This window comes from Notolepis coatsorum (genome assembly GCF_963971535.1).
Source record: "Notolepis coatsorum genome assembly, chromosome: 17".
Taxonomy (NCBI): Eukaryota; Metazoa; Chordata; class Actinopteri; order Aulopiformes; family Paralepididae; genus Notolepis; species Notolepis coatsorum.
In genome coordinates, this window is record NC_140181.1 from 106,308,893 (window position 1) to 106,326,126 (window position 17,234).

The window sequence follows — 17,234 nt, forward strand, 5'->3', positions numbered from 1 at the left end:
ACGAGTCTGGACAAGTTGAGACATGCCTGGGGCCAGCGCATTGATCCCGGACAAGAGCTTCGGTTGCGCCCTAGAAAGCCCTCTAAGTATATATATTGTGGAAGGCGAAAACAGTAGCAGTTCGTGTGTGAAGTAAACAGCAGTAGTTGAACCTAACGTATTGTGCAGTTCGTCATTACAGTTAACGCAGTAACGTTAACCCAGTTAGTCTAGTAGCAGAGTCAAGTTCGACCTAACCTAACGTGAAGTAAAGAGTCGTCATTTAGTGTGAATCGTATTATAGCAGTTCGTTCGGTGTGCAGCATTAACAAGCAGTTCGTTCGTTTAGTAACTAGCGTGAACCTTAGCAAGTGTGTGTGGACTTAAAGTAATTAGTATCCGAACACGAGGTGAACCTAGTAGCAGAACTATTGGACATGTGAGCATTGGAACCTACCGCGGCGATATAGTAGAACCATTATTGGTGGATTATAGTGACTTGTGGAAACGTAGTACCGTGGAGAAGAGCATCGTTAATACCATTGTCGTTTGGATTTAACTACCCTGAAGATTCTACATCGGGCTAGCTTCGGGGACGAAGCTAGCTGGCTATCATCATTGCTATCGGGCATTGGATTACAGCTATTACCCTGCTACCGAGCACTTGGATTATAAGGACCGGATCCGTATGAGAACCCCTTTTCTTCAAGTGACCAGCCTGAGTATCCGTCTATTCTTCATTCCTCTGGAGCTTACAACTCTGTGGGAGGAAATCACCAGTCTCCAGCTATACCCTCGTTTTTGCCCCCCTATATTGCCATCTCACGCCATGCAGCGTCCGGTCTAGTATACTTAGCCTAGGAATTATTCATTCCCATTGACTTTGATACTCTGACTTTCTAATATCATTCGCCATAAAAGAGCGACCCAGTAATTATCAGTTGTATCTTCTGCATAATAATAAAATGCTGTAAATGATATCTCTTTGTCACCGTGCCGTCTATTTGAGTGTCTGCCATAATAACTGTACTGTCTGGCAAGTAATAATAATAATATGTAGTAGTGGTTTAATCTATCACAATCTTTAATACAGTCAGGGTTTTGTAACCCCTCAGTTACAAGTACATTTAAAAATAGAAAGTTTTTAACTTTGACTCAAGTGTGTTTTTAGCCAGATACTCTGACTTTGACTTGAGTATGATTTTGAGACGGTACCCATACTTTCACTTAAGTATAATTTCTGGGTACTTTTTACACCCCTGGTGGGGGCTCAGAGCGGGGCCCGCTGCCTCCGCCACACCGGTCGGATGGCAGATGGATGGCCGTGGAAACATGGACTAACATGCCATAATATTCCACAGTCACACACACATCATGCCTTGACCCTCACCGACAACCATAACAGACCGCGAACGAGAGCGCTCCGCTACACTTCATGTCAAATAAACGAGGTTCCAAAATACAGAGCGAGGAGGCGAAGAGACGCTTGTAGTGATAAAAGCAATTCGAGCACCGAGGTCTTTTTTTCACAGCGGTGGAAGTCGTAAACCTGTGGGAACCTTGGCCCCCGAAACATTTGGTCTAAATGGAATAACGTGATGGAATCACGGAGGGAATCAGTGCCACGGTGACGACACTCCTTCCTGTAAGAGAGCCGTCCACATGGGGAGACGTTTTAATTGTAACCCTTTCACTACCACACTACAGACAGTTAACCCTTTCACAACCACGCTACAGTCGGTTAACCCGTTCACTACCACACTACAGACGGTTAACCCTTTCACAACCACACTACAGATGGTTAACCCTTTCACTACCACACTACAGACGGTTAACCCTTTCACTGCCACACTATAGAAGGTTAACCCGTTCACTGCCACACTACAGAAGGTTAACCCTTTCACTACCACACTACAGACGGTTAACCCTTTCACTACCACACTATAGAAGGTTAACCTTTCACTACCACACAACAAAGGGTCTGTAGTGTAGTAGTGAAAGGGTTAACCTTCTGTAGTGTGGTAGTGAAAGGGTTAACCTCCTGTAGTGTGGTAGTGAAAGGGTTAACCTCCTGTAGTGTGGTAGTGAAAGGGTTAACGGCTCAAGACCAGTTGCCATCTGCACATTTTGATACAAAAACAACCGTGACTAATGCGTTTCAGAAGGGCTAATTTAAAGGCTGTATTAGCTTAGTTGTTAAAGTTAGACTTCAAAGCTGATGTTGTGCCCCAACAGACTCCGGCTTGTCTTTTCTCCTGGAAGTGGGTCACAGATATTTTTATTTTAGTTTTTAGTTTTTTATTAAATTGTATCTGATTTAATTCTTCAAAGGTAGAATCTGTCATGCCGTCAGACAGCGATCTCTGGGCGAAAGAGCCCTGCTTGGTATTATTGCACTTTGTTTTAATTGCCTGTTTTGGTCTGACGTGTGGGGTTGGAGTTTAGTAACTTATTATACTGGGGATTTCTCCAGGCGTCTCTTGGCAGAGCAACAGCAACCCTATCACTACCACACTACATGAGGTTAACCCTATCACTACCACACTACATGAGGTTAACCCTTTCACTACCACACTACAGAAGGTTAACACTTTCACTACCACACTACAGAAGGTTAACACTTTCACTACCACACTACAGAAGGTTCTGTATCGTTAGTGGCTTAGCTTGGCATCGCTACTGCACTATCTCGCGTACGTGCACGCGTACTGAATAAACCACAAATGTACCTCTAATACCAGTATTAGTCTGACCACACCCCTCATCAGCTTACCTTCATAAGCAGGTGTGTGGTCACCTGCTCTCCTCCTTCTCGCTTTCACCACAAGGAAGAGGTGCCTCGGTAGATCCCCACACTTGACACCATGATGGAAGAAATTGGATTAGGAACAGCTTGGGAAACAAGGATACGTTGACATCATATCTTTATTTTCTCTCTCACTATTTTCGAGAAAATACGGCGATATTGTCTTCGTACTGGAGTGTCTAGAAGATGATGATCATTCTAAAAACCCTCCACCGGTTTTCGTATTGGGAGCACGCCGCTGCATGCTTCTCAACTGCAGTTCCTTGCTGTGTTTGTTGGGGTGAAACCTGTCAGGCCACAGCTGAACTGTCGGACATGCCGCTGTTGTGAGGAGCGGTGCGTTCCAGGTTGGGTGAGTAGTGTTTGCTGGCGGGCTCCACTTGTCTGTTAGTGCTATGGGGGCTACTTGACAAAGTTTATGGAAACCGGCCCCAGGCTAGGGTCCTTTGTTTAGCCGCCTAGGCGACAGAAGGCCTTGGTCTGGCGACCATTATAGTTTTAACTAGTGGGCCGCGACCATTGACACTGGTGATCCCTGTGTGTTCTGGACGAGTGGATTCTCTCTGTCACCGTGTTAAGACCCCATCTTTCATATCCAAATGAGAGTATTCCTTCACGAGGGGATATGTGCATGTAATGTGCGATAGCGGCAGATTCATGTTCAAAGTCAGCTATACAGGCCAGTTGGTACTGTGCTGATTCCGCCGGACGTGGTAATGTCACCGTTGTGAAGCGGTGTTGACGTCTTGTTTTCTCTTTTCTCTTAAAAAGTGAGGAGGGGTTCAGAACGGCGGCCTGTCTGGGTGAGTGTTATGTCATTGTTTACATGTTCATGGCTTACGGTTAGCCGGTCAGTGGCCTGGCGCGGGGTAGCTTGGCTTCTCGCGCGCCGCCGGGAGCTCGCTTCTGATCGCGTGCGTCGTTAGATCGGCGTCTCGCGAGCGGAAGCAATAGCACCCGAACGGTTGGAGCAGCCGTTAGCTTGATGCTATTCTGTTGAACGTGCTTTGATTTTAACATGTTTTACACTCTTGACCACGACGTCATCCTTGACAGGGGATGTTCGTCGACCCTGCCTGAGCCTAGACGGGGATTGCGTCAACAAAGAGGACTGTAGCGACTGGTGGAGCGGCGACGCTGCCCGGGTCGAACAACACAGGACGGCTGTGTTCTACGGTGTCTTGTGACTGCACTTCGCTGATCTGCGTTCCGGGTAGGTACGGGGTTGGCCAGACCTCATAACACGTCTTCTGGTTTTACCTTGCTAAATGTATTGTGAATAACGGTGTTTTTTCCCAAAACGTGTGTTGTTGCAATGCATTTGGGATACGTTGCGGGTTGTGTGTGAGCTGTTTTTGTCACTGGCAGTTAGCTTCTCCGTGCAGATCGTGATGTATTGATCTGGTTGTTGTGTGAGAAACATCATGGTGTTTATGTGTACCGTGTACTCACTACTAAGGCAACTGACCTATGAAGCTATGCTTGGTGACAAGTGAGTAAAAGAATGTTCTTTCTCAGACTGTAATGACAATGAACAGTGAGTTCACACATTAACAGGTTTTCCTGTTTTAACTGGCCGTATTGAGGGTAAAATAGGAGGATTGTGTTTTCCCCCCCCCGGTTCCCTGGGGACTTTATCACCTCCTATCAGACATGTTGTGCATTAATTGTGTCTTTTGTGTGGTAGGGATACGATGTGACTCTTAGCTTGATTGCTGAGGTTGTGCTAAATCTGCTGGAGAAACTTATTTCCTAAAGGGAAATTGGTTTGGTTGCTGTCATGTGTGCTTAGCAAGGCCTGTGGTCGATACTAATCAAGAATGATGTATTCTCTCATTGTGAAAAAAACGGCGTTCCTCTGTTGAGTGTTTTTGCCATTTTTTGTAGGTGATGATGGGTTGTGTGTGTCATGTGACCTACAACTGGGTTGTACTGGCCACAGAAGCACATGTGTGTGTTGGACCGGGGTTCTTAGAGCCTTCTCTATTCTGTGTTTTTCCTTAGTAAAAATCAGATAGCAGGTTAGCTCATGCGCTGTGTGGAGCTGTGAAACGCTTCATAGAGCTGACTATGACTGTGTCATATTCTCTTTTTGTCGTTACGTCGTATCATGGGTGTGGGGTCGTAAAGGGGTGAACTGGTAACCTTTCCTCTCCCCATTGTTCTGTCGGTCAGGGGTACACCCCCTGTCCTTCAAGGTTCCCGTCACGTGGCGGTTCGGCACGTTACGGGGGGGGGGGGGGGGGGGGGGAGGGAGTTCCTGGTCCCACGGCCTGGTATATTGGGCGTGTGCACCGCAGGAATTCCCCCGCCATAGAGTACGTCACCGTGCGCGTCTCTGTTGGTAGGACTTCCGTGTGCTGTTCAGGTCCATGTGATGGATCTGTTTTCAGGGGGGGTGGTCAGGGCTCCTCCTCACCAAGCGCCTACTCAGGCCTTCTGTGAGTTCGGACTCCTTCTTCCATGTGAGGAAGCCTCCATCAGAGTACAGAGCCTTCCTCCTCAGATTGTCAAAGTGAGTGGACCCTCTAGAAGGGTCCTTTTCTATTGTATGTATATTCGATTCAATTCGTTTATTGAGTGTGTATGGGTTCGGTGCCTCTTCCCCGGAGGCCCTAAAACCAGTTTTTTACATGGCTCAAGGTGCAATATATTCTTTTCAATCTGTACAGCTCGCGTGGGAAGTCTCTCTGGGGATCCCCGTCTCTTTCCTATGGGAGGGTGGTGGGATGTAAAAATGTGAACATTTTTTACCCCGGCTGTGTAGACTGGGATACATACTGTTGATGCTTCCTTCTTTCTATTCCAGAAGTGTTGGAGTTAGGGAGTGTCACACCCCTCTTGTCGTTCCCCTGGGCGCCTTGGGGATTCAATGACAGGTCTAAATAGCCTGTTCATTGATGGGGGTGTGTCCCGACGCACGTATAGTGCTAGCTCGCTGTAAACAGGCGATTGACTGGCACGCCTTGGTTGCTTGTGGTTGAAACAGCGTTTTTATAAAGCAACTGAGATGGGGGTTTTTCCTCTTCCGGCGACCACATCCCATGACCTGGGTGGGTTGTCGACGGATTCTCGTTCATGTCTGGGGGATGATGACGGGATGGATCTGAACATATGTAGTGGGGTCTCACGCCCTTGGGGTGGGCCACCAGGCGCGGTTCGTCCGAACGTCTGGGTGGCGCCTTCTTTTCATGTTCAGATCAACACGCATATCTGCCCTTCTCCTGGAGTAGGCATGTCGGCGTGGTTAGGGCACGGGACTGGTTCTGGTCACGCTGGTCCAGATCAGTTGAACCCGTTGTCCGCCGGGGATGCAGATCTGCTGTTCTGGTACCCTGAGGGACTTGGGCTTTTTTCAGGGGGAAAAATGCCAGGTCGGTCTGGGTGTCACAGGGTTAAGCGCTATGGAGACCCTGGTTGGGTATGTTTTTACTCAGCACTGTCGTCATGGCTTACAGCCATGCCATTCTGTACGCGCTCGATCTCGTCGGATCTCGGCCGCTACACAGGTTGGTCCTGGTTAGTACTTGGTTGGGAGACCGCCGGGGAATACCGGGTACGGTGTGCTTAGGGGCTGGTTCTCCATTATTTTTCGCTCCTCTCTCACGCATGGCGAAGAGGGGCCTGTGGGGGTGGTTTTTTGACCTCCTCTGGTGACCCTGTGCTTCCCGTACCGCCAGGCCCGGTCCGAAGTGATGTTTGCGACCCGTAGGCCTGGGTTAACCCTTTTTGGAAACTGAAACACTTGTACTGCGGTATAGCCGGTGTATACCCGCAGGTGTGTTTTGGAGTTTTTTCTTGAGGGGTTATAGGAACAACCACCGCATTGGGTAACACCGAGGTGGTTGATTCCCTGGTGTGTTGGAGCAGTGTCAACTCCCGGGTTCACCGTTTGAGGGTGCCCCTGCACGTTCATGACGTCTGCCAATCGTGTCAGCCTTCTCTGCCTCGACCCCTCTGGGTGGGGGTTGTTAAATGGAGGCTTGGTCATGCAACACCGCCAGCTTACGCTCCTTCCGCCGGGGCGGCTGTGTTCAGCTGTCCCCTCTGGCGCCTGTCTCGTCCGCAGTCTCCAGGCTAGGGTTAACAGCCTGTTGCCTGGTTTTTCCCCGGTGCGCTGCCTGCTTCCGTTGGTTAACCTTTTTTGTGTGCTTACGGCCATGCTGACTGCCTATTCTGCAGGGTCAGTGTGCCAGGCGGTGTACTATTGGGGGGACGGGGCCCGCTCGGCTTACGGCCATACCGACCTGAACACGCCCGATCTCGTCCGATCTCGGAAGCTGGGCAGGTTCTGGCCTGGTTGGTTCCGCCTGGGAATACCAGGTGCAGTAACTGAGGGGCCTTTGTCCGAATACGCTGGCGATGTGGGGGGCGGGGCACTACGTGCCCACCTGGTGGGGTCTTGATGCTGGCATCATGGACTTCTCCGGGCCCCCATTCTAGGGAGTCCAGTCCTTTTGATGGGTCTGGGTCTTCCTTCGTGCTCCGCTGCTACGGCCTTGCCACGGGGTTGGGTTTGCCCTTGACCCCGTGATTCTGGGGGCAGTAACGAGGTTGTTCCTCCGTTCGTTCCCGGGTGGCATGCGGGTTGTGCGTGTGTGTAGTCGTGGGGTCAAGCCACGGTCTGCTCACCCTGTGCGTTGAGTTGCTTGAGTGCCTCTTCGCACGGTCGGGTCCGTCGCCCTCCCGTGACGTCCCTAATAGGGGGGCTACCCTCCATTAGGGGGGGTCGGGGGGGCTCGGCCCTCCCTGTTCTGATGGTTTTGGGGGGCTGTCAGCGGGGTGTATTTGTCAGCCAAGTGGCTCCGCTTGGCCTCCCTTGTGCAGTAGCGATGCCAAGCTAAGCCACTAACGATACAGAACGTTAGGTTATGACTATAACCAAGTTCTGTTAGTTAGGGGCGATGCTTGGCATCGGACGGCCGCTGCAGCCCTTGTCCTCACCTTGTGGTGAAAGCTTGGGAAGGAGGAGAGCAGGTGACCACACACCTGCTTATGAAGGTAAGCTGATGAGGGGTGTGGTCAGACTAATACTGGTATTAGAGGTACATTTGTGGTTTATTCAGTACGCGTGCACGTACGCGAGATAGTGCAGTAGCGATGCCAAGCATCGCCCCTAACTAACAGAACTTGGTTATAGTCATAACCTAACGTTAACCCTTTCACTACCACACTACAGAAGGTTAACCCTTTCACTACCACACTACAGAAGGTTAACCCTTTCACTACCACACTACAGAAGGTTAACCCTTTCACTACCACACCACAGAAGGTTAACCCTTTCACTACCACACCACAGAAGGTTAACTATTTTACTACAACACAGAAGGTTAACCCTTTCACTGCCACACTACAGGAGGTCAACCCTTTCACTACCACACTACAGAAGGTTAACCCTTTCACTACCGCCTTCTGTAGTGTGGTAGTGAAAGGGTTAAAGGAGCGGTATCCCCTCCACTGAAAGCAGCAGTAAGGAGCAGAAGATCATTCCGGAGCCACGGGGGAGAGAAGGACCAATCCCCAGAAGGCACTGGGTCCAGCCCCCAGAGGCAGGGAGGGGTCCCACCCCCCGTCCAATACTAGCCTTGTAGGCGTCGGCTCCACACGTGTCACCGGCGTCCTCCGCGCACACGCCCCCTCCTCTGGCCGCGTTCATGCCGGCAAAACACAGGCTCTCCCTCAGGGAACCCAAACAGCACTGTTTCTGTGCAGTCCTGTGCAGAGAAAAACACAGAGAACATTCTTCAGCGATGTTATGACTGTAACCGTGGTCCTGGGCTCGAGTAACAGTGCCTGCATGGGCTCCCCCCCCCCCCCCCCCACCACCGGTGCTGCCGCAGAGCCCACTGATGAACCTGCTTCTTCACCTCTCGGTTCATTAGATGTCGAAAGGGAAATCAGTTCAGACATGGAATGTGTTCAAATCAATAAGAAAAAAAAGGTATTTCAACTGGTGCTCTAATTGATCGTGGGAGCGCGCACTCAAATCTCACTTCACATTGGAAACCCTAAAGGCCACTCGATGGACAGCTTGAGCTCGATTATGACTTGTGCCAAACAATGACATGAGAAAGCAAGGATAATGACAAAGGCTTATTAAAGTAACAACAGCGTTGATATTTACCACGTCAACACATCACCGTCTCATTAAACACCTTGGTGTACAGTACACACCCCGTTAAGTCTCCATCATACTTAACTATACCTTGTTGTTGAGCATCATGACTATCTTTCCATGTGTGTCCATGCTGTCCATGTGTTTCCATGTGTCCGTGTGTCCATGCTTGTGACAATTAACAATGTTACAATACGCTATTGTTTACCCATTGTAAGTAAAAGGAAGAAATAAGTTGCAGAGGCTAGTGAATTTGGCCTCAAAAACCACAGGGAAGCCACAAAAACAGCTAAGCTACATCTACAATGAAGCGCTTAGGAAGAAAGCTAGAAGATAGTGAGTGACCCCTCTCACCCACTCTGTGGGGAGTTCGAGCTGTTGCCCTCTGGTAGTCGTTACAGACCGAAACATAAAAAAAAAATATGCCATTAAGGCATTCAATTAATCGGGTTAGACCGGGACCATGTTGATGTATATTGTATTCCTATGTTCTCTGCACTTCTCCATTACAGATGTACATATATATGTATAATGTCTGCTGTCATTGGTGTTGTTTTATTTGTTTGTTCAACAGCTCTATTTTCAATCTTTCAAAATGTTCAGTTGCTATTGCATGTACTTATCTGTGTTTCATTACACATATGAGTGCATGCTTACCAACTGTTTCGCCTGTTTTATTGCAACACTACTATCACCGACATCTAAGAAGGGAGATCCCCCCTTGAGCGGCCCTTCTAAGGTTTCTCTCCTCCACATTCCTCCTGTGGTGCTTTTTTCCTATTGCTAGGTTTTTAGTGAGTTTTTCCTTACCTTCGCGTGGGGTACGTCTGGGAGTGTTGCATTCATTTATTCATTTTACATTTTATTTTGGATTTCATGGTGTTTTTGTTTTGTCCTTGATTTATTGTGATGTTTCTTCTTGACTTGTTTAAAGAAGACGTGTCCGGCCCCATGGGGACATTAACGTGTGTTGCTTGTCGGGCCTTACAAATACATTTGATTTGATTTGATTTGGTGAGACCAAAGAAAAATTTCCACACTGTGGACAATATAGTGAAACTAAACTAACTAACCAAAGTAAACAAGACAATACAAACGGGCGATGAATAATGTGCTTACTAGGGATGTTCGATATTGACTTTTTTACCGATATCCGATATACCGATATTGTCCAACTCTTAATTTCCGATACCGATATCAACCGATACCGATATATGCAGGGTCCCCCCCCCCCCCCCCCCCCAAAAACGGAATAATTTCAGGTAATTAACATTACATATCTCTTGTCGTGGAATTAACACAACATTATGCATACTTTTAACAATAAATAAAATAAGAATTTGTTCTTACTTGCTTGCCGGGGTAAATAAAGGTTAAATAAATATACAAAAAGAAAAGAAACATTTTGAAACCGATACCGATCATTTCCGATATGACATTTTAATGCCAATAATATCGGCCGATAATATCGGACATCCCTCGTGCTTACCGACAGATGGAGTGCCTGTCCTTCCTGGGGAGGACCATGTCGTCACAGTGGCCCTTAGCTGAGGCCCATTTCTCACCCGTCTCACAGCAGACCTCCACCAGCTCCTTGGCAGACACTGGACACAAACACAGAGCCAGAGGAGACGGTCCAGATCAGTCGGTGTTTCAGGAGAACAAATGGAATGAAAGGATATATACGCTCTGAGCCCTTTCAGGGGATTCAAGTTTCAAGTTTCAAGTTTGTTTATTAATTGTCATAGTAAAATACAGAATATTTTATCGTGAAATGCTTTTTTTCTGTATGGGCCCACTGGGAGTGTGCTTCATACAGTAATAGATAAAAAAGTATAAAATAGATAAAGTCAAAAGTACGTAAAATAAAGTCAGTCATCAATATACATACAATATACAATACAGAGTAAAAAGAGTAACAACAGTGAGGTACAATGCAGAAATGGGATGAGGTACAAACTTAGGGTAAGGTGCAATGAGGTATGCATTGTAGTGCAAATCTCTTTAATAATAGATACATATAAAGTGTGTTAAAGTGAGTAAAGTGGGTGATAAGGTGAGTGTTTATTTAAAGTGAGTGTGTACGTGTGGTGTGGATGTGTGTGCTGTGAGTGTAGAGATGATGGGTTGTTACATAGTGTTATTGTCATTACAGACCAGATCAGTCTGTGTTTCAGAAGAACCAGTGAATAAAAGGCTACGTGCTGAGCCCTTTCAGTCATGGATATTTTTATTTTATTTTATTTATCCTTTATTTATCCAGGAATGTCCCATCGAGATACAAGATCTCTTCTTCCAGGGAGTCCTGACCAACACGGCACACAACAAGTTTCAACATAAAAACACAGGGCATATAGAATATACAGTACATTAAACAAAAAACATACAAATCAAATACAAACACAGAAGGCCATTTGTGCAGTGGCAAGAGGCATAATCAGATCAGCAATAGCATCAGGTAAAAAACAGTTACATGTTTCATGAAGGGCTAGTCGTAGCATACCTTTAAAAGCATTCACAGTAGGAAGTGCCTCTAGCATAAATATCTCTTTGACAACATCCCCGAATCCCATCATCGCTATCGAGGAGCATTGGAATAGCGGCCCTGAGGTCTGACGGTTCCATCAAGGGGGTGGATTAGGGCGTAATGAAAGTCTAACCGGATCACAGCTTGACTCTTTCGTCTTAGAAAAAGGTCTTAAAGGGGAACTATTTTACTATTTCTTTCACTATTTGGGCACTTTTACACAATTCCTGTGAGTCTATGGAACACCTCTGTAATATATATATATTTTTTTATTCATTGTTTTGTATTTCTAATCAAGTCCTCAAAAACAGCATTTTTCTACCTCAAGATCTCGAGCTGTTTTGAGCCTGGGCTCCTAAACCGGCGCGGCTCGGCCCCCCTGAACATTAACATGCAGCGGTGTCTCTCTGACATCACATATAGGCACATTTTCAAATGACTCAGTTCAGTGAGGGTGAATATTGTGAGAGGAGAATTGGAAGAATGCGCCAATATGAGAATTTTGAGACATAGATCATATTAATATAAGTCCACATAGCTAGGAAACAACGCTAAACACTCAAAAAGGCCATTTATAAGATAGTTCCCCTTTAACTTGAAATGTGTTTTTGGCCACACTATGCGTTTGAAAACCATGAGGAACAAATTATGTTTTTTTTCTCTTCAGGCTTCCCGGCCGTACGCTCTGTTTCCCTGGGCACGGCGCACTGTGAAACCTATGACATACACAATAGCCCTCAGAGTAAAACTCATCCAGCTTTTTTTTTTATTCCTTTTTGGGGCTAATCAAAGCAGAGGAAAGAGTCACACATTATTATTATCACTTCAGTCGTATACCCCGGCAGGCGAGGCGGACGGACGGAGAGGGAAAGAACACATCATCGTGATGACGGCAGGGCAAGCGTGTTCTTGGGTTACTCCGTGCAACGCGTGGCTCCAGGTAGCCTAAATATTAAAGGCAACCAACTTGTGTCTAACCACGCCCAACTTGCGTCTAGCCACGCCCCCGCGGCGACGCGGCAGCAGCAGAGCGGAGCTCATTATATGCCAGTAACCGCCCCTTATTCAGTATCCAGAAATAGCTCAATTGGCAAAGCTGCATGGCTGTGGATCCTACGGCTCGTTGCTCGCTAGTTTGATTCCCTTGAATTTTTTTTTTTTTTTTTTTTAACGTGCATTCGCATTCTTTCGCCGTTAAGTTTAGGCATAACTTTAAGCATTGTTTCGGAGTTGGTTAAGGTTAGGCATTGTTTCGGAGTTGCTTAAGGTTAGAAGGGTTAAGTTTAGGCGCTGTTAAGGAGCTGGTTAAGGTTAGAGTTTGACTTAGAGAATGGCAATAGACAGCCTATTTCCGCGCTGCCGCTCTCTCGCGCTGCCGTGGTCACATGGGCGTATTGGCCAATCAGAGAAACGCTAAACACAAGTTGGTTGCCTAAAATATTCACGCCTCCAGGTACGACAGGTTGGTGCATTCCAGCTTTGATTTGCATCTCCTGCGCTCGAGGAAGGCTGAACTCGTGACCTCGCGGGAGAGACGACGTCTCAGGTGCTGCTCACACCCAACAACACGGTTCTGTTTACGTCACTCTGAGAGGGATTTTTTTTTGTGTACCAACTAGGCCTGTCCCCGACTAAGGATTTGTATAGTCGACTTTGAATGGCCGAAATGTGCCGATAGTCGACTGTTTCAGTCTTTTTTGGGGGGGGGGGGGGCATTCCATTTGGGCTGTGGGCGGTGCTTAATGTCTGAAGGAGTCAACTGAAGGCTTCTTGTCCTCTGCGAAAGCATGCAATTGGTCCAGGGCATGCAATTGGTCCATCTCGAGACATCTTACTGGTGTGTCTGATTTTGATCAGTTTTAAGAAAAACGTCATGTCACATAAAAAGTATATTAATTTAATTAAAATCTAATGAAACGCTTCGTTGGCTCCTCAGAGTCGATGCCCCACGGACGGCAGCAGCTGTTTTGCTATCTCTCATATGACAGTGTTAAAGGAACACGCCAACTTTTTGGGAAATTAGCTTATTTGCCATCTACCCTGGAGTTAGACAAGCAGATACACACCCTGTTCTTCTCTGTGCATGCATTAGGCTTAGGGAACAGCCACACCGTTAGCCTAGCTTAGTGTCATTCACTGGAAGTAGGTGTGCCAGTGTAGCCTAGTTCCCAACAGTCACGAAATACACTCCAAATACAACTCCAAAACGTTCCTGTAAACATGTTGTGACCTGTGTATTTACCACGTGGAGAAATAATTAGACTTGGTGCTAAGTCTCCCATCCCAATTTTCGTATCATCCAATTCAACCCTCCCCTGTCACGAACGCTGTTTCTTGCCTCCCACAAGCCGGCTGCAATGTGGACTAAGTCATACATAGCACGAGTCCCCTCCGATACTCGAGGTAACAGCAGTCGCGTCTTTCCACTTGCGCGGCTCGATCTTTCAACGTCAGGGGTCTGGGCTTTGGAGGGGCCCCGCCCCCGTCGCTTCCTGATTCTACTGCGCAGGCGCACCAACCGACCTGTAGGAGTCGCTGTCCACAACGCCCGATCCCCACCCATCAGTTTCCCTCCCCCTAATACTGCCAATGTGTATTAGTGCGGACGACCAGCTAAACTGAAAGCAATGTGGAGCGCTGGGCTCGAACAGGGAGGCGAACCTGTTCGAGCCTAGTCTCCAGTATTCGTGGTGAGTGCCTTGCCCAGTGCACCACGTAGCCGCCCTATCTAACTTACCATCTTTAGATAATAAAGTACTCAACATCTACTGTCTCTAACTATGAATGAACACAACACTCTAACTCACCATCTTTAGATAAAAAAGTACTCAACCTCTACTGCCTCTAACTATGAATGAACACAACACTCTAACTCACCATCTTTAGATAATAAAGTACTCAACCTACTGTCTCTAACTATGAATGAAAACAACACTCTAACTCACCATCTTTAGATAATAAAGTACTCAACCTCTTCTGTCTTTAACTATGAATGAACACAACACTCTAACTTACCATCTTTAGACAATAAAGTAATCAACCTCTTCTGTCTTTAACTATGAATGAACACAACACTCTAACTTACCATCTTTAGACAATAAAGTACTCAACCTCTTCTGTCTTTAACTATGAATGAACACAACACTCTAACTTACCATCTTTAGACAATAAAGTACTCAACCTCTACTGTCTTTAACTATGAATGAACACAACACTCTAACTTACCATCTGTAGATAATAAAGTACTCAACCTCTACTGTCTTTATCTATGAATGAACACAACACTCTGACTTACCATCTTTAGATAATAAAGTACTCAACCTCTACTGTCTTTATCTATGAATGAACACAACACTCTAACTTACCATCTTTAGATAATAAAGTACTCAACCTCTTCTGTCTTTATCTATGAATGAACACAACACTCTAACTTACCATCTTTAGATAATAAAGTACTCAACCTCTACTGTATTTAACTATGAATGAGCACAACACTCTAACTTACCATCTTTAGATAATAAAGTACTCAACCTCTACTGTATTTAACTATGAATGAACACAACACTCTAACTTAACATCTTTAGATAAAAAAGTACTCAACCTCTACTGCCTCTAACTATGAATGAACACAACACTCTAACTCACCATCTTTAGATAATAAAGTTTGAAAAACATCGTTACTCTGAAAATGTCAAACAGAGTTATATGATTCTGAGCTACTCAGCTGTCAAAAAGGAGTCGTACCACTTGATAAACAAACGGAAGGGCCAATACTTCTGATATACAGATAGTTGTGGCCTCTCCAGCTGAAGACAGCTGACGCACAGCAGTCTTTATGCGGTGTTGGTATTGGCAGCAAGAATCGGAATACCGCACTCTCACTGTAGCTCCATAAAGGTTCCTTGATCATTATTTGAATATTTCCATCTACTGAGAGTGACGATGCACAACCTGTATGGCTCTTTAATTAAACTTTCATTTATTTCTTTTTGCGTGTGTGTGTGTGTGGGGGGGGGGGGGGGGGCGGCAGACTTGGTGCTAAGTGGAAGCTCCGCACAGACTTCTGAGAACTTCCACTTACAAAACATTCAAAGGAGTTCCTCGAGTCGCCTCTTCTTCCTCCCTCTTTTCCTTTGTGATTTACATCTCGTTGTGTGTTTCTCGTTAAAAAGCGTCCCTTGTCCTCGACGCGGTCTGTTCGTATTGAAACCGAGGCGATCACTCACACACGGAGCTGGGGCGACTGCCGTGCACTGTGCATAATTTATAGCTTTAGAAAATGAGGAAAGTTTTAAACCTTGAAAGACACCCTTTGATGCATAAATATCTGTCCCGGTCCCACAAGTCTAACAAGTCTCTTTGAACCTGTTATTATATAAGACATTCATCCCATTCATTTTCTCCAGGTGGAATCCACGCTCCCTCATCGTGAAACATTTACACAAACACACAAACACAGAATCTGCGCCGTGCGTCCGTCCAGACGGCAGGATGCTGCACAGAGACGTACAATACAATCCAAGACCACCTTCTCCCACAAAGGATTCAGTCAAATGCAACGAAAACAACTCCTGCCCTCCTTCAAAACCGCTCTCAAAGAGCACCTACGGGAGGCCGCAATTCTAAACTGGCCCCCGGTAAATGTTCAACACTACCCTCCCCACCCAACCCCCCCAATGTACAGTTTCCTCCCCCTCAATTATTCTTTTTTAGAAACCCTGTCTGTAAATAAACAGTACTGTATATGTGTATATCTTGTATGTCATAAATGTCTTGATGAAACAGTACTGTATATCTGTATGTCGTGTGTATGTCATAAACATTATGAATTGAAAATGGGGGACCCTGATGTAAACAAGACGAACGTCTTTCTCTGGTCTGCATCCCCTTAACAATTGTGTGTATTGAGCCGTGCTGTATTGTACCCATTCTGCAATCTGTTAAATAAAGTTTTCAATCAATCAATCAATCAATCCTCAGAAGGAAGAGGACCGATCAGTTTCAACCGAAACCGAAAGTTTCCGTTAAAAAACAGCGTCAGAAGTGTCATTTTTTTTTTTTTTTTTTTTTAACGGTATCCGAGCTACGACCCGTCTGACCCGGTCTCTCCCTCCCGCGTCTCTCGATGACAAGCCCTCTAATTAAAGCCCCACCAGCACAAACGTGTTCCATTCGGCGGCGGCATAATAACAACCAGCTGGGCTGATTTATCGAGCTTGTTGCAGTGTTCAGGATCCAGAGGGGGGCCTTGTTGAGCATCTCTACACCTTCCTGTGGCCTGTCATTAAACGTGTCCGTTTAGACTAGAGAGACATCAGAGACACACTGTGCTCACGTGATCCACGTCCATCTCTCCTTCCTTTGGCCTGTCATTAAACGTGTCGGTCAGAGACATTAGAGACATCAGGTCACATGGTCCCCGTCCAGAAGCGGTGACATCATCGTCCTCAGACACGTCAGCTGACCCACAACAGCAGCGGAGCAGCTCCTGACACGTCTGGCTGCCGTCGTAACTCAGGCGGAGCCGATGCCTTCCTTCTTCTGACGGAGGCTCTCATGTACCTCTCTCTCTCTCTCTCTCTCTCTCTCCCTCTCTCTCTCTCCCTCTCTCCCTCTCCCTCTCTCTCTCTCTCTCTCTCTCTCTCTCTCCCTCTCTCTCTCTCTCTCTCTCTCTCTCTCTCTCTCTCTCTCTCTCTCTCTCTCTCTCTCTCCCTCTCTCTCTCTCCCTCTCTCTCTCTCTCTCTCTCTCTCTCTCTCTCTCTCTCTCTCTCCCTCTCTCTCTCTCCCTCTCTCTCTCCCTCTCTCTC

General features: G+C 46.6%; 1 protein-coding gene across 1 annotated transcript in view; it reads right to left on the reverse strand.

Moving 5' to 3' along the window:
• LOC311244211 (fibulin-2-like) overlaps window positions 1–17,234 on the reverse strand; it is a 92,428-nt gene that overhangs the window by 55,456 nt on the left and 19,738 nt on the right. The window contains 2 exon segments of the mRNA XM_084333617.1: window positions 8,370–8,499; window positions 10,390–10,504. Coding sequence (XP_084189743.1) covers window positions 8,370–8,499; window positions 10,390–10,504 — 245 coding nt within the window.